This window comes from Aegilops tauschii, chromosome 4 (genome assembly GCF_002575655.3).
Source record: "Aegilops tauschii subsp. strangulata cultivar AL8/78 chromosome 4, Aet v6.0, whole genome shotgun sequence".
NCBI classification, from domain to species: Eukaryota; Viridiplantae; Streptophyta; class Magnoliopsida; order Poales; family Poaceae; genus Aegilops; species Aegilops tauschii.
In genome coordinates, this window is record NC_053038.3 from 501407781 (window position 1) to 501429636 (window position 21856).

The 21856-nt window shown below is 42.6% G+C and overlaps 3 protein-coding genes across 4 annotated transcripts; 1 reads left to right on the forward strand and 2 right to left on the reverse strand.

The window, feature by feature from the left end:
* Window positions 1–6: 6 nt before the first annotated feature.
* LOC109754261 (uncharacterized) lies at window positions 7–5682 on the reverse strand. 2 transcript variants are annotated; one of them, XM_045228031.1, is made up of 12 exons: window positions 5409–5682; window positions 4230–4327; window positions 3990–4112; window positions 3784–3908; window positions 3312–3590; window positions 3034–3155; window positions 2375–2451; window positions 1828–1947; window positions 1629–1750; window positions 1273–1548; window positions 973–1103; window positions 7–262 (listed from the first exon to the last, which is right to left on the reverse strand). In XM_045228031.1, exons 1-12 carry the CDS (start codon window positions 5657–5659, stop codon window positions 121–123), a joined length of 1866 nt encoding a protein of 621 aa, XP_045083966.1. In that variant the 5' UTR covers window positions 5660–5682; the 3' UTR covers window positions 7–120. The 2 variants fall into 2 exon arrangements, with proteins under 2 accessions (XP_045083966.1, XP_020168759.1); XM_020313170.3 differs by having other exon boundaries at window positions 3990–4127.
* Window positions 5683–9456: 3774 nt separating this feature from the next.
* LOC109754267 (uncharacterized) lies at window positions 9457–13670 on the forward strand. Its single transcript, XM_020313174.4, has 5 exons — window positions 9457–9700; window positions 10089–10532; window positions 10640–10823; window positions 10919–10987; window positions 13385–13670. Coding segments are annotated over exons 1-5 (720 nt in total). The 5' UTR covers window positions 9457–9698; the 3' UTR covers window positions 13406–13670.
* An 891-nt stretch (window positions 13671–14561) lies between these two features.
* On the reverse strand, window positions 14562–17012 carry LOC120963142 (putative protease Do-like 13). Its single transcript, XM_045227267.2, has 4 exons — window positions 16134–17012; window positions 15827–16037; window positions 15659–15718; window positions 14562–14776 (listed from the first exon to the last, which is right to left on the reverse strand). The coding sequence occupies exons 1-3, from the start codon at window positions 16505–16507 to the stop codon at window positions 15671–15673; spliced, it is 633 nt and encodes a 210-aa protein (XP_045083202.1). The 5' UTR covers window positions 16508–17012; the 3' UTR covers window positions 14562–14776; window positions 15659–15670.
* Window positions 17013–21856: the final 4844 nt, after the last annotated feature.

A 21856-nucleotide genomic window follows, 5' to 3' on the forward strand; every position in this document is an offset into this window, starting at 1 on the left:
TAGAAATAAACACAACTGAACAAGGATTTCGCTCATTAGTCTCGAATTCACAAGGATGCATTAGTAACAACCAGATCCATAGTTGATAAGAGTGCAGCTACACACAACCAACAAATAGTCTCACTGATGCCAAGCAAACTTTGAATATAAATCGTCTAAACTATCAACGTACACGTCGCTGTCTGGAAACAAACCAAACGGTACAGGGTACCAAGTTGGTATAAAATAACGATGTCTTGGTTCAGGCCAACCGTCATTCGCGCTACAAAATAAAAAGAAAAAAAAAATTAGTGTTAACATCATATAACTGAATCAGATTAATCAATGAGAGGGGTCTCTGTCTTAGCACCACCAAATGGTTTAAGTTTTCAACTGTAGGCCTTATTAGAACCAACTTTTTATCGTTAATAAAAATATCAGAGGAAATTTTCAAATTGTTGGAATTAGCTCTGAAATTTCAGATATTGTTCCTTCATTTCCTTTTAGCACAAAAAGCAACATTACTCTCCCTCGGTCCCTACTCTACTTTAAGGTGCATCAGTAAGGCCTTCGGGCTACTATATACTCAACTTTGTACTATTAGTACAAAGTTGAGTCATCTATTTTGGAACGGAGGGAGTAGTCTCTACTGTTGGCCTCTACTCCCTCAGTAAAGAAATATAAGAGCACTTAGATCACTAATTTAGTGATCTAAATGCTCTTATATTTCTATACAGAGGGAGTAGCTAACAAGCCATAGATTGCAGCCCAAATGAGGAAATGTGATCAGCATCATGTCAACTGTGTGGGCCCTTTTTCATGTCCAAACAAGATATGCCTAAGTAATGTTGGGATGGTAAGGAGGTGGAAAATTGTAAACACTGGACGTTGTTGGAACACAAAAACCATGTACAACTACATGTAAATCTCAGGCATCAAAAAGAGCTTACGCAAACCTGAACATTACACCATGACAAAAAATATTGGGCATACCGTTCTTCATCGAAACGTCTCACGACTTCCTGAATTTTTTCCCTCGGTAGGTACGGAGTTTCTTCATCATGGAAGAAATTCATACCAACAAAATTCCCTTGAGCATCAATAAGAGGCCCTCCAATTCCGGCCTAGGACAAAGAAAAACATAAGTGGCCAGAAAAAGGGGAGAAAAAAATGATATGTGTAATTAATTACAGATTAAGTTCAATATATTCAATGATGAGTTGATCATATTTCTAACACAAATAATTATTTTTCCTCATGCGGAACATATGTATTGGCAAAATATACATATACCTTGGTGATTTTACAAGTGGAAATCCTAAGCTCTTCACAAGCAAGTTTGCCTTTTCTGTCAATTAACACCCCTCTTGAGGCCATTAGTTTCCGATGTTCAATGAGACGCCCTACAGCTAAAACCTCGATATTAGGGGTGAAAGAAATATGCCTCCTCAATCCCACTGCGGTAGAACCGCAGGAACCCATGATCTCTACAACCGCAACATTATAGCATAGATCATAATGCCTCAATGTCCCCGTGACTTGTTCTGTATTATTAAGGTACACTTCAATCTGCAATGATAAGGTTATAAACCGGTTCATAAACAGACAAACAAAAGGCACAAACAATGATATGCACTACCAGCGCCAACCTGCAAGTTATCATCAATCTTGTTTTCATCGCCAGAAATTTTAACCAAACTTGCCGAAGTAAGAATTCTCACGGGATTACAGTCTATAATTAGGCCTGTGCAAGCAAAACACTTGGTCTTTCCTGCACACATCATAATTTATTCTTTAATAATCGGTGAAATAAGAGAAATAAAAATGAGAATATCGCAACACAATCACCATTGAATGAAGCAAGTGAGACAACACATCCAGCCATAGTGCTTGCAACATCTTCACTAAGTGTGCTCCAGATATTGTCCTCGAATTCCTCTTCAAAAGAGTTAATCTCATGCATACCATCTGTTTAAAGAAACATGACATGTCAGTTGGCACTCCTCAAATAAAGCTGTTGCTGCATTAAAGGGGTACTCAGAAAAATTAACAGCAGCAGCTGACCACCACATAACATAGCAGGTGGGGGACAATCATCACGTATTAGAGGTTCACTATAACATTGCATGAAATATGTACAGCAAGGTGAGTCAATTAGCAAATGCATCTTATCTAAGATGCAGGGTGTGCCTGGCGCAGTGGTAGAGTCTTCCCACTTGAGGCCTGGAGGTCCTGGGTTAGGACCAGCCTCCTTGCAGAATTGTTGTGCAAGGGTAAGACTTTCTAGAAATTCCATTCCCCAATACCCACCTTTTATGGGAGCTTTCAGCACTGGATACGCCTTTTTTATATCGTATCACAAGATGTTGAGTACTACAAAAAGAAAGAAACTGACCTTTGGGCGTGCCAGCATTTTGTGCCTTGGTTGTGCTTGCTTCTTTTATACCAACAAGCACTTGATTACTTCCAACCCTGCACTTTGTACAAAAACACATCATGACAAATCCACTGAAGGACGAGAAGTCAAAGATTATAGCAAATTGATTTATCAAACAGGGCCACAAAGGAGAAAGTAGGTTACAGTCTTACAGATGATTCACCACAAAACAGAATTGAGCAAACAACACATCAATCTCCAGGGATGTCATGAATGTAAGTTCTAGTATCCATACTGTAGTTTTAAACCAAAGTTTGATTGCAAATTAGCAAAATGTATTAGCACAGTCTAGTGTCTAGTCTCCAAAAGCAGGGCGACATGCCAGATGGTAATGGCACAAGTGTCCAGGTTCACAAAATGCAAAGCAACTAGAACAGCTAAAGGATGGAAATGTACCAAAGGAAAACCTACTATGCATACCTCAAATACTGTTTGTCACCCAAAACAGTACTCCCTCCGTCCCATAATATAAGACGTTATTACATCCAATATATGAGGACGGAGGGAGTAGATTCAAATCAGACAGGAATGCAGGATAGCACAACGGGAGGACAATATATGTAAAGCCAAACAGAGAGACTACAGCTTGTAAATAATGTAAGTCTAGAAATACCAACCCAAAGTACTCAAGGCATTCAAGAATTTTGTTCACTGGTGCGAACGTAGTCCTTTTGCCAATTTGGAGGTTCATTCCAACAAAGTTTCCATCGAAATCAACAAGGGGGCACCCAATCCAAGCCTAGCACAAAATTGGAAGCGGTAATGAAGAAAGTTGCATAGGAAAAATGGGATCGATAATAGCTCAACTGATAGTTCAGTGGTATGCGATAGATTTAAGCTATATACATATAATTATTTCCACCATGCAGAGAACTAAGAAAAAACAGCATCTCACCGTGTTCATTTCATATGTGGAGAGCATAAGCTCACAGAGTCCATCGCTTGCACTGCCAATTACTATCCCATTGGTGGACTTTAACATGCCTGAGTCAAAACAGCGCCCCACCGCTACTAACTTACTATTGGACTCAAATTGCATGACGTAGCTAGAACTGAGACGTGCTTCCTGAAAGCCACCTACACGCTTGATGTTCACAACAGCAAGATCATACTTGAAATCACAATGGTGTAACCAGCCAATGACAACTTGATTACTGGGAAGACGCACTTTAATCTGCATCGATGAAGCAAGAATAGCTGAACAAGGTGATAGAATATTACTCCCTCCGTTCGGAATTACTTGTCGCAGAAATGGATGTATCTAGATGTATTTTAGTTCTAGATACATCTATTTCCGAGACAAGTAATTCTGAACGGAGGGAGTAATATGCAAGAAAAAGAAATTGAGAGAAGTAGGCAGCACCAACCGTCAAGTTATCAGTGAACTCATAATCTGAAGATCCAACTATATTAGGTGAAGTCAGAATACTTGTGGCATCAGCACATAAGTTGTCAATGAATATCCCTGTGCATTCAAATAGCACCGTATCTCCTACAGATGACAATAGTTTTGATCATTAATTGCTGAAATACAGATATGGAAAAAAATGGGCATAGACAATATAATAATTACCAACAAATGAAGCAAGGGAGACAACAGTTTCTGATAGCTCTGACTCAATCTGTTCGGTGAGTTCACTCGAGGAACTTCCACAGGATTTAGCTAACTTACCAAATCCATCTTCAAATGTAATGACTGGATGGACAGGTCCTAGTTAATTAAAGAAACATGGTACAGGTAAATAATAGTGAGTGCTACAACAGTTTGGCTGTGTGAAAATACTTGCAGTGAAATAAAAGGACGAAGACTCACGTTGCATAAGTTTTGTTTGGCTTGCAATTTGCTTTTTATTAAAGCATCCTATGTCCATGGCTCTTCGCTTTTGCATGGTTTTCTGCATCTTCCCAACCCTGGAGTCGACGAAACGATGTCATTTAAACGAGTAGAGCATGGTTGTAAAAAACCTTACACTGGACACTGTAATACTCTATATTGGCATAAATTATAAGTATATAAGCTAGGCTGGTATCTAAAAATACAAATAACTTCATAGCCCAAAACTGATGAATCAGTAATGAAAGCCATGTACAGAGATAGAGAAAGAAACGTAGTGACATCAAACACCTCAACTAACCTAAACATAGTGCAAAACTAGCTGAGATGGCAGGCAAAAATACGAGATTTGCTACAGGTAAGCTCATTTAGATAATGCAAACATCAAAGGGGCTACTTGGATCCTTTGCCCAGACAGAAATTGCCCACCTAGCATTGATGGGCTAGCTTGCTGCCAAAAGCAAGGAACCCCGGTGGCAAAGCAGGCATGCACTGATTTTTCTGTTGACCTGTTGTTGTGTGTCCTGTTTTTTGTTATAATTTTTAGAACTTCTCTTGTAAGTACTGTGCATATTTTGATCAGAGACTTTTACTTTTGGAGAAAATCAATGACACTAGTCAAATCACTTGACATACTATTTGTTAAGAAAACAGATTTCGTTGTTGCGTGTCATGTTTTTTCCTTTTTGAATCCCCTCTTCTCTTGAATTAAGCACTGCACATATTTTGATCAAATACTTTTACTATTGGAAAAATTCAATGCAGCTGGTCAAAGAACTAGACGTGTTGGCTAAAAGAAAACAAACACTTGAAGCAGAATAGTAGATACATAGAAGTAAACATGTCTATCCGGAAGCTGTTATACTCAAATCAATAATTGAGCCAATCGAGGGAGGTAGGTAACCTCAACCTCATGGCAAAGTGATGAATATATCTCGTCAAGTTAAAGATCCAAACGAAGAACCACGAAAATATTGCTGTCGGGAGCAAAGGGACCAAATCAATAATATGCCTTGCCTCGAAACCCTAGCTCAGCTAGGCTAGTGTGCCCATCCTAACAAGGCAAGGCTCGGCAAGACAACCGAGCATGCCCTGAGTCACCTAAATTTCATGAAGACTTTTAGGGTTAGGAAATTTAGAGTTTGGGGTAGGGGTTACCTTTCTCCGGCTGGCTGACCACCGGTGGCGGCGGGCATCGGGCGGCACGGGTGTGCGGCGTGGGCGCCATCAGCGGCACTGGTAGAAGAACGGCGGTGGGCTGGATCCGGCCGGGGGGCCCTCATGAACGTCCCGTACAAAAGAAGAAGGGGCAGTGGAGAGGAGAGGATCGGAGTAGAAATCGAGGCGGAGGCGGAGGCGGAGGGCGGAGATCGGACGCGATTGGGGGGGAGGAGGGGGGCAGGCGGCATGGCCGCATGCCTCTTCGTTCCCTCGGTCTGATGGTTGACCGCTTGGACTTTTGTAAAAAAGCTGAATCTGAAATTTTGATTAAAAAATGTTCGTAAATTTGAAAAAAATACGAATGTGGAAAAAAGGTTATGATTTGAAAAAAGTTCATGAAATTATTTTAAAAATACGATATGCAAAAAAATTATGGATTTTAAAAAATCCTAAAAAAAGGTTGTGGATTTGAAAAACATTCATACATTTAAGAAAAAGTTCATGGATCCAAAAAAACATGGATTTGAAAGAAGTTCACGGGGTTTCGTAAAAAGTTCATGTTGGAAAAAAATTGGACTGGAAAAAATTTCACGCATTTGAGAAGAAAAGGAAAGAAAAATCCAAAAACAAAGGGACAATTGCATTTTTACCACTAGTTGGTTCCTACCCACAGGTTTTGCCCTTACTTTTCGAGCTTGCTCAGTTTTGCCCTTACTTTTTCCGTCGTGGTCCCTCGAATGCCCTTTGACCGTTTGACCAAAACTTTGAAAATTCATAAATAATTCATATGAACTCAGAAAAAAGCAAATAAGATATCAAAATGTTCAGATAAACATTACCTTTATGTGCATATCATTTGCATTCAAGACAAAAGCACTCTTTAAACTACCTGAGGTAATTAATGCTATTGACATTATTAAAAATAAAAAGGTATAAACAATATTATTTTTTTCATGAATAAAAATTACACGCAAATGTAGGTGATGTTTCCTGAACATCTAGATATCTTATTTGCATTTTTCTGAGTTCGTATCATCTTGTTAAGAATGTTCTAACGACTTTCACCATTATTTGGAAACTTCATAACACGTTGATAAGAACTCAGAAAAATGCAAATAAGATATCAGGATGTTCAGAAAACATCACCTACATTTGCATGTAATTTTTATTCATGAAAAAATTATTTTTATACATTTTTATTTTTAATAATGTTAATAACATTAATTACCTCAGGTAGTTTAAACGGTGCTTTTGTCCTGAATCCAAATGATATGCACATAAAGGTAATGTTTATCTGAACATTTTGATATCTTATTTGCATTTTTCTGAGTTCATATGAATTAGTTATGAATTTTCAAACTTTTGGTCAAATGGTCAAAGGGCATTCGAGGGACCTCGACGGAAAAAGTAAGGGCAAAACTGAGCAAGCTCGAAAAGTAAGGGCAAAATCCGTGGGTAGGAATCAACTAGGGATAAAAATGCAATTGTCCCAAAAACAAAACAATCCAGGAAAACTAAAAATACGAAGAAAGAAAGATCGAACGGGAGCTTCCCAAAACCGGGCCAAGCAGCTTCTGTGAGCTTCCCAAAAAAAGGGAGCTTCCTACTGGTGCCTTATACATGCCAGCCTATAAAAAATCTATCGCAAGGAGGGGGTGCACGTGTATGAACCAGATGATACCCCACGCGTTGCTGCGGAAATTGGTTGTAATAAATTTCAATGATTTTTTGTTTCATCCAACATGAATATTTGGATTAATAATATATGAAATAACACAAAATATATATTACATGTAATATTTGATTATTTTATAGTTAAAAAATATTGATTGAATATAAGTAGTATACTGGAGAAAAAAACTCCCATGCATGTTGAGGTGAGCCACTGGTGACGTGTCATTAGGGGTGAGATGAGGTGTGTGCATGTTATGGCGGGCCTTTGTAGAGATGGCATGTGTGCATGTGTTAAGATAATAGACATAATGAGAATAAACTATTTAGGTATATAGGATTTGCCTTCAAACGGCATCTGAAGGACCAAATAGAGGAGTTGCCCCCGTGCCAGACACGAATAGGAGTTGCCCCCCAAACCTGTTAAGTATTTTACGCGGATGAGTTCAAGCAACCAAAACGGGAATATTCTTGGAATATAGGCTATCCACATCTCTTTCTTCTTGGAATATAGGCTATCCACATAAAAGTCATATTTTAATCCCGAGCTCAAATGCACCCTGATGAATATAGTAAAGTAAAAAAAGTAAAACTATTCAAAAAAAAATCTGATTTTTTATGGTAAACTTTGACAAATGTTTTGTATGATTGCCAAATTTTAGCACGAGATGACATTTGTGGAAGTCGTGGCAAAACAAACAAAAACGATGCTTCAAATATGCTAGTTTTGAAACATTTTGGAGTGCTGAATTTATTTTGCCACGACTTCCACGAATGTTATCTCGTGCTAAAGTTTTGCAAGCATACAAAAAATTTGTCAAAGTTACCACAAAAGATTTCATAATTTTTGAATTGTATTACTATTATTTTGCTGTTCATCAGGGTGCATTTGAGCTCGAGAGCAGATACCCCACGTCCCTATCCACATCTATTTCATCCCTAAAATCAAACGTTAGGCATGCACCTAAAATGCCCATCTAAACCAAACACACCCTTGGTAAAAAGGTGGCATGTCTGCCCCATGTGAGTGGTGTGCTTTTCGGCCTAATGGACTGTTTTGGCACGCAGGCATGACTCGCCGAGGCACGTGCAGGCCAGGCCCATGATGAGCCGAGAACGCGTGCTCACGGGCCAGCCTGCGGCCCATTTTGGCTAGGTCTGGGCGCACCCTATATAGTTTTTAATCTTTCTTTATCAAAATCAAAAAGTTCTTTGTGGGCTTGTGGCCGACATGGCTTTCGTGTTCTACTCAAGTATGCAATTTTGCAAAGAAATGACTTTAATGTTTCTATGGAAAAGATACAAATTCACAACTTCAAAACCTTGAATATTAATTTTTATATAGATTATATTTTGTGATTATTCACACAGAAGACCACAAAAGTCGTTTCTTCATGAAAATTTCACATGTGAGAAATATTATATAAGACTAATTGCTGTACCCCTGGAGGTATGTACTCCCATCTTCAATATACCTCGTATATGCATTAATTATAATTCTTTATCATTCTCAATATATTTCATTAAGTATTCTAAGATATCCTAATATGAGTTTTGTTGAAAAATATCATATGCGACGTCACTGGCGGAGCTATGTAGAAAGCTGCAGGTGCCATGGCCCCCCAGCCTTGGCTAGTTTTGTGAAGAAATTTTTTTTAGAGGGCTGAGATTGAATTTTTCAGGGTATTTTATCCCTTGGAAATTGAGTGTTTTGTCCTCAGCCCCCCCAATAATCACCTTCTAGCTCCGCCACTGTGACGTACTTTTTTGTAATATACCTTTTTCACGTACAAACAAATCAGTATATACGTAAACCTTCGAAAATATGAAACACGCATGAATTTTTTTATGAAACTCATTTAGGGGAATCTAGTAATTATTAATGAAGTATATTAAAAATAATAAAAGATATAAAAGATTCATCTATGTGGTATATAAGGAGCGGGAGTACACAACCATTTCCCTGTATATATTTTTGCTACCACCAGTAGTAGTTACCACCACTTAAATTTTGTATATTGTATGTATTATCTATCAAATCAGAAAGTATATATGCATAATATGTCGTATATAAGATGTTTAGATAGTATATACTATTTTGTAGGTAGTATATATATCGTTTGCTGCTGGAGGTCCCGTGTTCGATCCTCGGGAATGCTCAATTTGTTTTTTTTGCGAATTTATAGTCGCTACAGTAGTAGTCGATCGCAGGCACGTACGCTCGCTCGCTAGTGGGCCGGCCCAGTTGTCGCCGTCTGTGCGTTTGTCCGGCAGTCTGCCGCAATAAGCGGCAGATAGGAACTCCCTGCCTGAACGAGCTCAATCCCGTGCGCGAATCTCATCCCGGAACGAGCTCTCCCCAACAGCCGACACGAGTCGCGCGGCGGACTAGGTTTGCCGCCGCCGGTCGTCCTCAGGTGCGTCCTACTCCGGCGCGTGCCCTGCTCCTTCGCCCCTAGTCCAGGTCAACGCCTTGCTCTACAGCCCGTCGTCCCCCGCCCCTGCGCACTGGTTGATCTCCTCGCTGTGCTCCCCAGCCTGCGCTCCTCCGTCATTGCCAAGTCGTCTACGGAGACTCCTTGCTCCTTCACCCCGCCCTCTGGTGCTTCGAACCCGATGTATGGTCCTTCGTGCTTCCCGTTCTCTACTAATCTTTTCTGTTCATGATTAGATCTGAGATTGTATAGGAATGCATGTGTGCATGATCTTGTGTACATGTGATGATTTGTTGTATGCAATTTGTTACCGATAGATGATGTTATTCTCTTAGCTGGTTGCATTTGCACAGAAATTTACTACCAATGATGATGCTGTTCTTTCATAAAATTACATTTCTATTCCTGTCAACTAATGATGATAAATTTGGAACACATTAGATGGACAAAGCAAATTGGGATGCATATCACACTAAGGTGTTCATGCTAAGAAGAAATGGAAAACCACAATAGGCCATTAGTTGTGACGTTTGCTGTTAAATCTGAGTTTCTGCCTTGTAACTACTTGTAGGGCCGAGATGTCTGGTGAACGTAAACAATTGGATCTTCGTGCAAAGGTTACTAAAATGGTGGTCGAAATACATGGTGCTTACCCGGATCCAACTCTGGAAGATAGTGATAAAAAAAAATACAACTCCATGGTGGGTACAATTGTTCTGGCGACACCACACTTCTGCTTCGGGGTACTGAGACGTTCTCTAATACAAGAAGATGGCATCTACACAATTAAGTGTGATGGGCAAAGTATTGAGATTAAAGCCGAGGATTTTGTTTCATCACATCATGGTTTTTTTGCTGGGTTCTATATTTATCACAACAAGTTACCATATGATATCAAGAATGTGGCTGCAGTTGAATTTGGTGAAGAGGTTAAATTGTTTGATGTGGTTAACCTTTGTGACATTACAGTTGGACGCTATAAGATGTTCATTGACATCACAGATGGTCATGTCATGTAAGTTTCTGTACTTAAAAATGTTTTGCTGTTTCGTGTTGTTTTCTCTTAAAAAAAATTGTGGGTCCTATTGTGCCTCCAATTTATAAATGAATCTCTTGTCCCAGGGATGTAAGAGTAGGAGACTTTGTCCATAATTGTGCTCATAGCTTGCACACTGCCAATGGTTCACCCGTTTTTTCTAAAGACGGTGAACTTGTTGGCGTATGTATTTTGAACCGACAAGGCCCATCCGTGGCTCTAGACGCGGCGAGAATAAAAGCCGAGCTGATGATGATACATGAATCCAAGGTATGTAATATCAACAACACATTTTACATTTGCGTTTTTTTATTTATAGTAAAAAATATTTTTCAATTTTACATTGTGGTCCTCTTTGTTTGCAGACACTCAAGGAGTTTTTTGGAGTAGTACGGGAATCAGCAGGAATTGCCGAGGCATCAGCTGCAGCCACGGTATGACTCCTCTTTCTCCCTCCCATTTCTTCTTTTTGATTTTGACGTCTCATCTCCTTCAGTCGATCGGCGCTTCCTTTCTGATGCTTTGAGCTAATGTTTAGGCTGACAGTTCAATCATGTAGGATATGGGGCCATATCCCGATCTCCTCTGTGTATTGAGTTTTGTTGGGCACTGCCACTGATTTCCATTTCTCTTTATTTGGTTGCTGGGATTTTCGTGCTACATTATCGATTGACTGGATAGATGGTTGCCTGGTTGGCTTTGATCAGATGGCTATGATGTTTTTGTTGATTGTATTGCGCTGGAAGGTTGGGTTTGGTCTTTTTTTAGAGATTGAGCATAAATAAAAAACACTTCTAACAAATCATTACATGGAGGAGATGGCTCGATGCTTGTCTCCAAATAGGCTACCAAGAGTTTATAGGGGACAAATGATTGCATGGATTAATAGGGTACTGAAGATATCTGTACTTGTGTCACAGAGAGACTATCATCAGCTACCGTGTTCTGTGTTGATGGAAATGCTAAATATGTTGTGTAGCTGCGTATGGAAATATATGCTATATTTATGGAGGAACCTGCAGTTAATTATCTGTTTGCATCTTGATTCTTCGACTAGTCAGGAACCATGCTTCTCCACCTTTGTTCCTTTGGTTATGTGGTGTGGATTTTTGCATGTGTGCATTGATTCTAGTACTCTCTGAAGCTAGCTAGAGTGCATCTATTCTAGTACTCATAGCACAAAGAATCTCTGAAATTAGCTAATCGAACAAGACAATCACAAGTAGATCAAAAAATTCATGTAGAGCTAGCTAGATACAGCCCTTATAATTTGCCAAGAATCAAAGAACTAGCTAGTTGATGCTCTAGCTAGTTATAGAAGAACACAATCAGTAGTAGAAAATTTCCACTGAAATTGGAAAGACTAAAGGAGCATTTGGTTCCAACCTTGTGAAGTCCTGCTTCAATGGCTAAGCCAGGAGGTGCAGAAGGAGTGACATATAGAAGGGAAAGTACGGTGTAGGTACTACTTGCTCGCTAGCTAGCTAGGTCTCCACCAGCGGACAGCTACACTGTCATCATATATATCATGCGTCCCCCAAGTAAACATGCCGTAGCCAAGTGAGAGTCTATTTCATAGTTACCGGATTCGCTGGGAGAGGCCTCGAATTCCGATCTAGATCGGGGTTCTAATTCGCTCGGTTCGATCTGAAATCACTGCCTGTTTCGCCGAACTATAATCTCCTGATTCGTGGGTCACACTGAAGAGTAAATTGCAAAAAACCACTACAATTGTGCAAATATCATCAAACACCCACCAAAATGCATGTTTTCTGGTGGTTTTTTTGTGAAGCATTGAAAACTTCGACCCAATTGTGGTGGTTTTTTGAAATTTACTCCTCAACACTGAACCTAAAAAATGGAATCGATGCAGCACCTATTACGAGCTAGATGCTGCTGCAGCTCCCCTGTCCAGGTGACGACAGCGGTGGGGACATGGCTGCCGGGCCTATCGCAGCTCCTCATGTGCAGCCGCCATACATGCCTGGAGGCTCCTCTCCTCCATCCACCAGAGCACGAGCGCCACGGAGAGAAAGCAGGCAGGGAGGGGGCGTGTATAACGTTGGAGACGGCTAGCATTAGAACAGAGGAAAGATGCGTGCCTGATGCGAGGTGGAAGACGATGTGTGCGTGTGTGGCAGCTGGGATCACAAGGCCTAGGACGTATGGAGGTTTTTTTTTTGAGACAGCTGGGACGTATGGAGGTGAACCCACAGGTTAGGTTTCCATTCTCTAGTGGGCCTAATGGGCTGCTATTTTTGTCACGTACCAATGAGATGTATAATTATATCCATGGCCCACCTAGTGAGTACATCTCCATAAAGAGAAAAATACATCGTATACTAGAGGTTACGAATCATAATTGCTGGGTTCGCGGACCCCTTCTCCGATTCACGAATCGGAGATGTGTACCCCCATCGAATCCGATTCGGCAGATGTAGCGAATCGCGAATTCGAATCGTGAACCGAGCGAATTGCGAATCGGGTAACTATGGTCTATTCAATTCATGAGATATCACATATATACAATTCCTAGGATTGTTGAACTGAACTATTTTTTATTGGAGGCTGCAGAAAATCAGAAGTTATTAACCCCTTCAGTTTTTTTTTCTCGTTGTTGTTGTGCTATGAGGGCAGTTTTGACTTTATTTTTTGTTGTCATGATAGGAAGGACCCTTACTACAGTACACTTCATATGCACTTGGGCTTGCTATTTCTTGCTTAGTTTCTGCCGCCATATCGAACACTATCTTCTTAGCTCCACAAAGGCTTGATCAGATGAAAGGAATAGCGAGATGAAGTCATGCTTTTTTTTTTTCTGGAAATTATAGGTACAGCCTGGAGCGCAATAAGCAGTTCTACATGAGAGAAGGAAGAGCAAGGGTGACACAGCTTAGATCAATTTGCATGTGCCTATTCTTCATTGGACTTTGCTCATGTCATGTTTGCAGGGATAGTAAACACTATCTTAAAATGACCGACTTGCAGCTCGGAACAACTAGAAGTCTTGGGCTCTTGCATGCTTTTGTTGTCTACTGTATTTGAGATATTTAAATTACTGCATCCTATCGACAACCATTTATTTCTTTATATTTTGTTGTTGTTTTTACCTGAGTATCAGTTCTTGCAATCATGCTCATGGTGCTGTAGGAAGAAAAAGTCTGGACTGGGTGGGATTGGGAAAAAAAAGTGCTGGAACGACATGGGTGGTACTGTTTTAACTGAAAGGTGCGCATTGGCGACACCGGTCTTCCCAAAGAACGTACTAGTTGGTTTATGAATTAACTCCACGGGTAGCTAACACAGTGAAATCAGCAAATCTTTGTGATAATCATTGTTCATTGTAGAGAATGTGTGAACACATAATATCATTCTTTATTTGTAGGAATATTTTGTGAAGGCTACATAGACTTTCAGTTTGCTTCCTCGCCATCGAGCCTTTTCTTAAAAACTATAGAAAACAAGTATTGAAATGACCAAATTTGAATGGTGTCTCTCACATGCAAGTTTCACTGCACTGGCAAAATCAAGTTACAAAGTTAGTTGTTTTCATATTGTTGTATACTCCTGGCAAGCTCTAAACTTTACATCTTCTACCAATATCGAAAATTCTGTTCTGAGCCCAGGCTGGCTTAGAGTCAGATGTTCCTGGAATCATGACCTTTTACAATGCATTGTCTATTTAGTTGTATGTATAGGCTTCAAAATCATGGGTGGTTGGACCGATCCTGGAAGTAAAATGTGCTAGATGCAGACACCCCTTCGTACAACGGGAGGATGGGCGTTGCTAAGCAGCGATTTTTGTGCGATTAGATGAGAACTATACGGACAGCTGAGTCAATCCCATTGTACATCTGGATCCATGTACACAATTTTAGGTCTTGAAGAAACACGTGTTAAGCATACCGCTAGCTCCAGGTGCTCGCTGTATCGGCCGGATCTAGCATCAACACAGCAGTCCAGCAATCATGTTCCCTCAACAGTCAACATGCATGCAGAGGAAAGATGGAACATTAAAACTATACATAACATACGCTCATGGGTTACATCATGACAAAGACGCACATATTACAAATGATAATACTAAATATCCAGAAATCAAACTAAACATACTAGTGGTAGAGTGCACTAGAACTACAACCCCTGGGTCATGCGTTATTAGTGAGCAACCGTGCTCATGGAACCTTCTCATGTTGCCTCCGACGATGCAGTTTTCACCAGTCCTGTTGGAACCACAGCCAAAACAAGGCACCAGAAATTTGTCAAATTTTACGTCAAAAGTATAGAAGTAGGATCCCAGCCCACAATAAAATCAGTAGTTTACTTAACTGATATAAAGAGCTTTTAAGTATCTTGTGAAAGACTAGCACAACATAGTTAAGGATGGTGATTTGCAATCCGTTGGCATATACTCTGCAATTTGTTTTCCATTGGTTATATCTATCTTTCTATTTTTGACGGAAGGGATCACTCCCCGGTTTCATTAGGGAATCCATAAAGACCCATTACACGATCACAAGGGAAAAGGCACGAAAAGAGAGTGGCTCTATCTATCACATGTCCTCGATCAAGTTCTTATAGTAAACAATCTGAGGAATGACAAAAGGCTTCCTACCACAAGCTCGTGTCCAGTACAACAAGAAACAATACTTCTAGGGTCTTGGAATAATGTCTTTTTTTTGCGGGGTTAGAATAAGTATGCTGCTTTTGGGGAGTTACATAATCAGTTTGTTTCTATGAGATAGAAGCCTCACACCTTGATAAGAGGTTGGTTCATGAGAAAGGAAGAATAATGTGCACCGTGTTTTAAAGGAGGTACTATACTTTTAATTTCAAGCTTATACCGTACAAGGCTTTGACCAAAATTACACCACTGGTGCCTCATTTATGTCGTATAAAATTATAACCATAAGTGAACATTTTTATTACTAACATTTTGTGTGTTAAAATTACGTATTGATGGAATAGTCGTTGATAAAAAAAATGTGTCCTACCAAAATGAGATAAGTCTTATAATTTCACACGGAGGAAATGCTACATAGTACTAAGAAAATGAGTATGTAGCTTAGCGATACTGGGAAGAGGGAGGGATGAATGTTATATACCTGCTAGATTCTTCATTCCCGAGCAAGCATTGCTAGCATGTCATCGATTCCAACACCGCTCTAACAACAAACAGAGATTTACTTATCATAACCTGGACTAGTTGAGATAAAACGCTAAACGTGCACGCACGACAAGGTAGTGCAAGAAATTCCTTTTTTAGCACTTACATTTTCCATGTTAAGCCACCTCCGCAGTGTGTTGCATACACCTATGACAGAGATGGAAAACTTGTGTCCTCCAAAAGAATCAGAGTTTACCCCAACAACCCTATTCCCCTTGAGAATAGGGCCTCCTGACGTGCCAGGCTCGGACGCGTAATTACAATTAAGAAACTGGATGCTCCTCAATTTCATTTCAGGATCGTCTGTCTGGTCGGCCCTGCGTGAAGTCGACAAATAAATAACAAAGTGGTTAGCTCGAGTGACTGTAAAATATGCGTTGTATTTTCTGTTGACAAGAGATAGACTTGCTTACTCTTGGACCGTGAGGTTGCCGTCGAACACTCCTGGGCTCAGAAGGCGGCCTTGTGGAACCTGATGGTATCCTATCATCCGAACTGCCCCACAATTTAGTGGAGCATTTAGGTCCGCAAACCTCAGTGGGACACGACGTTGAAGGCAATCGCCGTCGGGGAGAAAGGAAATTAAAGCAAGGTCTATTGTTGGGTCGTGCCTCAGGACTCTAGCTTTGTATGCTTTAGTTTCGCCGGGGAAAAAGATTTGGAGTTCCCTATACCCACGAACGACGTGCTCGCATGTCATGGCTAGAAACGCTTCTGGGCTGGCGTAAACAATAAAACCGCTACCGCGAGGACTACTGGCATACACCAAGCTGACCACAGACATCATACTTCAACTTCAAGGGTATATATAGTCCAGCTCGATCTGCCTGCACAAGGCATAGAAAAGTGTTGACGATGGAAGGAGAAGTACAAAACAGATAGCCATGCTTTTTCAAATAAAATAAAATAAAATCCAGATTAGCACGATTTGATTTGTTGGAGACGAAATACATATCGATCGACCTACGAATTTCCGAACCAATGGGAACAGCTAATAAAGAACGTAGGACGTAAAAGCGAGTTCAACTGTTCAAGCACACTTGCACATCTAACAATGTAATGCTAGTGTATACAAGCACAGGCGCGATCCAACCAAAACACCAACCCCTCTCTCAGAAAAAATGAAGAGAAAACCAAAATACCAACCCCGGAACTAACATTAACATGCAGAGACGAAGAGAAGACGGGTATCAGTGTGTGATTTGTGTACCAGGCAGCGACGACCTCGACGGCTCGACTCCTGGAGGTGGTTTCGTTCGGAGCGTGCTTGAGCTCCAGTCCAGTCTCCAGTGTGCTTGCCTTCCCGGTGGGGGAAACAAAGCCCTCGCCACATGCTTTTATACACCCATGTCATGACTCGTCTCTTGCATTTTATTCTTTTTTTTTTTTTGCGTTGTGCAAAAGGCTCTACAGTCGACACTCTACAAGAGTGACTGACTGACCGGTCATCGATAAAAAAAAAAGCACAGCGACGCACGCCACGCCACGCCAAACCCGCTTTTACCACTGTACTAGAGCTAGCTAGTAGCAAGTACGTACTGCGCAGGCGATGCATGATACTCCTGTGCATAGTGTGCATTGAAAGGCGTACGATGCTCCTGTGTCGAATGGACTCCAAATTCAAGTGATGCACATGTACTTATTAAAATGACAATGGATATCAAGTACTACTAACAAAATAGGCCAAAATATGATCGGTGAGTTCAATAATCCTTATCTTCAAGGTTATGTGATGGTTTTCCCTGCAAAGAAAAAAGGTTATGTGATGGTTTTCCCTGCAAAGAAAAAAGCTTATGTGATGGTTCGGACAAGACATGCATGGTCTCTAATAAGCCTTTGGCTTCCCTTAATGTGACCAATTCAATTTACTCAAATTATAAAAGCCTGGGGAACTTTAGCCACTTCGAGCATCTGCAATCCGAGTCCCCATACCTGCCCCAAACTCTCGGACATGCTGCCCGGTTGTGCCCGGACGAAATTTTGCCACCCAACCGGGCTACTCGTAGCCGGCCCAAACGCCCGGACTGACCGGCACTTCCCATATCTGCCCCAAATCTAGGATGGATATGGGGACGTCCGGACTCACCCGGGCACGCCCGCCGCGTAAGCTCTGACTGCTAGGGCCCGCATTGGGATACAGAGAGGTTGCTAGTCTGACGGGCGCCTCCTCGTGACGCCGCTACGGCGTGCCGCTCGAGGAAGGAGGTCGGCTATATAAGCCGGACGGCAGCAGCCAAACCCTATCCGCCCCATTTCTCCCATCTCATCTCCGATCCGCCGCTGCCACTGCAAATCTACCCGACACTACCATGCCGAGGCGCTAGATCACCACCTACGCCATGGTCACTCCAGAGTGAAGGCTGCACCTGCGGGAGCAGATCTAGGCGAGGCAGGCTGCTCGTTTCGCTGTCGCCCTTCCTTCGGATTCGTCGAAGCCGTCAGAGGATGAGGAGGAAGAGAAACAGCAATAGGAGGAGGAAGTGGGGGAGGAGCAGGCTAGGTAGCTGCCGCCGGAAGCGAAGCCCGAGGAGGAGGAGGAGGAGGAGGAGCAGGAGGTGGAGGTGTTCCTGGCTGCTGGCTCCGCTATGGCAGACACGAAGGCGAAGTACGAGGCCGCCCAAGCGATGGAGATGGCGGAGCAGTCCGCCATCCTCGAGTCCATCCAGGACGAGGCCTACGTCGAGGCCAATCGGCAGTTCATCCGGAAATAACAGGCGGCGACGGAAGCATTGTTCGCCGAACTGGACGCGGAGGCGGCGTGGGAGGAGGAGCTGGAGCCTCCGCGGGCGTAGGAGCTGCCACACTTGCCCGTGTACCCGACGTTGGGCACGGAGGTCGTTGAAATCTCCGACGACGAGTAGTTTTAGTAATCTACATAGTACGTAGGTTTTAATTTGCATGGCTAGTATGGATTTGAGGTGCGGAGTTGAGTTTCATGGTTGAAGGGGAGCAATTTTGTGTGCTGCCCGGGTCACTGTCCGCGGACGTTTGGGGGCTTGCTTTTGGTGACTCCAGTTGTAGACGCTGTTAGGCTATGTTTGGCAGTTTTTTTGAGTATAGGAGAATATTTTTGGTTCTGTAAAAACCGTGGTTTAAATATTTTGATGGGTTTAGCATCAACAAGTACATCAGTTTCATAAATCATACTATATCCAATACCGTAGTTCTTTTGTTTATAGTATTTGCGAAAAAAGACCCCGACTCTCTTTTCTAAACCAAACTTAGAAAAACCAAGACTTGGAAACATAAGTATTTATTGTCCAAGCATTGGAATACCAAGATTTTGAGTAAGGATTGAAAAAACAGTGCTGCAAACTAGGCCTAAGGGCACTCGCAATGTTTGTCTCTTAGCATGGTTTCATGGCTAAAATGCCGAGGTGTCCTAATAATTAAGGAAGCAAAAGGCGGAAATGTATATTAGTGGAGATATGACTCACCTCTTTTTCATATATAGTGTAACTGATGCTCTCGTCTGGTGTGGCTTATGGCCCTAGTTCATTCTCCTTCAATTCTTTCCATTGTTAGGCCACAATGTTAAGATGTAAACATGATCCTCAAACCAATAAAATTGACTATAACGTAAATACAACACCTAAGGGCATCTCCAACGCCGAACCTCAAACCGCCCGCATACGTCCCGCCCGCGCGGTCCAGACCGCGGAAGCCATCCAACACGGGCATGTATCGGTCCGAGGTGCAGTCCAGACCATGATGTCCCCGCAAACTGAAACCAAACATGGGGGGGGGGGGGGGGGTTTCCGGGAGTCCGGACACGCTAAACGTCGCACTTTGACCCCCTGGCCAACCCAAAAGGAAAGGGGAGCCCGCGGTTTTGTAGCAACCCTCATTGTTTCCGCACCAAAATCCCCCACTCTCTTCTTCCATCCCCCGCCGCTCTCCACCCAATTCCCACCCTTTTCTCCAACCTCTCCTTCCTTCTGCCGCCGACACATGGAACCAGAGGAGAACATGTCAGAGATGGAGGTGACGGAGGATCCGAGCATCGCACTCGCCCGGAAGATCAGCTCGGCTACGCGGCAAACTCGTCGTGTGAAGGTGAAGGCCGCAAACGAGGAGAACCACAAGAAGCGGGTGGCCGCCGGTGGGCGTGGTGGTGGCGTCGGTTGTGGTGGTCATGGGGAACATGGCAGATGTTGCGGTGCCCAGACGGGCGCGCCCACAGTACACAATGCGCCATGGCCGGAGCATTACAAGGCTCTGTACTTCGCCGCAAAGCAGCTCGGAACCCCCGCTAGGAAGGTGCCTTACATCATCGACGTAAACGTGACACCGCTCTTCTCGGAGTATTATTCACCGCAGCTCGCCCGGATGCGGACGGCGGGCGTGGAGCATATGGGTGCCCGCAGGCTGTTTGCGGCAATGCCTAGAGTGGGGGATCCAACGTACGACGACCCGGAGAGGGAGATGCTCGATATCATCCACGGCGGAGACGAAGGAGGAGGATGTGCCTATGAGGATGGGCAGGTGGAAGACTCGAATCCCACCCAGTCCGGAAACTACCAGCATCAACAGTCCTACACCAGATGGGCACACAACAGTCCTACACCCAGACTGGCGTGGGCACACAACAAGGGCAACATTAGGCTGCTAGACAACAGCAACAGGAGGAAGAGGAGGAGGAGGACAACAAAGACGATGATCCGGATGATATAGCCGGTGATCCGAAGAAAAAGGGTAGAGGAGAAAGCTTCAACATGCGGGAGAACAAGCTATTGTGCGATGCATGGTTGGCCACTAGGCTCGATTTGATCTAGGGTACGGATCAAAAGGGCACAACATTTTCGAACAACATTCGCATTTGGTTCCATGAACACAAGCATCTCGCCCCCTACTCCGACGCGGTCATCCGCAACTGTTAATCAAAGTCCCTCAACCATCGATGGTACACCATCCAAGAGGCCGTGTCCAAGTATTGCGGGCACATGAAGCATCTCATTGCATGGTAGCCAACGGTGCACAAATCACCGAGCAAGTAAGTTGATCACTAGCTGGATGTGCTTAGTTTTGTTGCTCACTAGCCAGATATGCATTGTTGACAATGTTTCACCTTGTACCCTTCTCGTGCTTGTTTGGTGTACAAGAAGTTGGAGAAGAACTTTATCGTCATGCATTGTTTGTTGAAGTTGAATGGGAAACCGAAGTGGAACCTTTTCATAGCCAAGATTGCTTCCCAAGCCAGAGGAAGAAATCGGTGACCCTACTGACCCAACCCAAGAACCGCCGAATAAGGTTAGAAGATTTTTACAGGGGAAGAACTGGGAGGAGGAGAGGGCGAAGCGAGAAAGTGCGGCGGCCAAGTTGACGAAGAGGCTCGAGGACATCTTGGCGTAGAAGGAGGAGGCATGCGTGAAGCCCTCGGACCTCAAGGAGGAGAAAAGGCAGAGAGTTTCAAATTGTTGATGGAGGCGACGGACAAAAAGCTCAAGCTCGAAGAGAGGAGGACCATGATCGAAGAGAGGAAGGCCGTGCTCAAGGAAAGGAAGTTAAATTCGAATAATTAATACAAAAACAAAAATTTCAAATCACACACAAATACATATAAAATTTATTAATTTAAAATGGGAGTCTATCTCCCATAGAGTTGCCACTGATGCTCAACAATATCATCACGGAGCTGGTAGTGCGAAGCATTGTGCTTAATCTTTCGGTAGGTGCCAAGAAATGCATTGATTTCATTTGCGTCTCGGACAGGCTTCACACGACTACCAACATTATCATAAAAAAACTCTAAGTTCAAATCCCTCTCATCCTCGATGATCATGTTGTCTAAAATTACACATGCAGTCATCATGTTTCGGAGGGATTTGTTATCCCAGAAGCGAGTAGGACCTCGAACAATGGCAAACCGATCTTGCAACACACCAAATGCCCTCCAATATCCTTTTAGCATGCTTCTTGTGCTTCGGCCAAAAAAATTGTACTTCATGGTTTTGGGTTCACTAATTGTTTTCACAAATGTTGACCATGGGAATAAGTACCGTCGGCAATATAGTACCCCATGGTATAGTTGTAACGCCCGGATAATTAGGCTACAGTAAAACTCTCCTAATGATGCCGTGTCATCTCTAATTACTGTTGCTAATCTCTCGTTAGTTCAAAACCCGTTCAAAAGTCA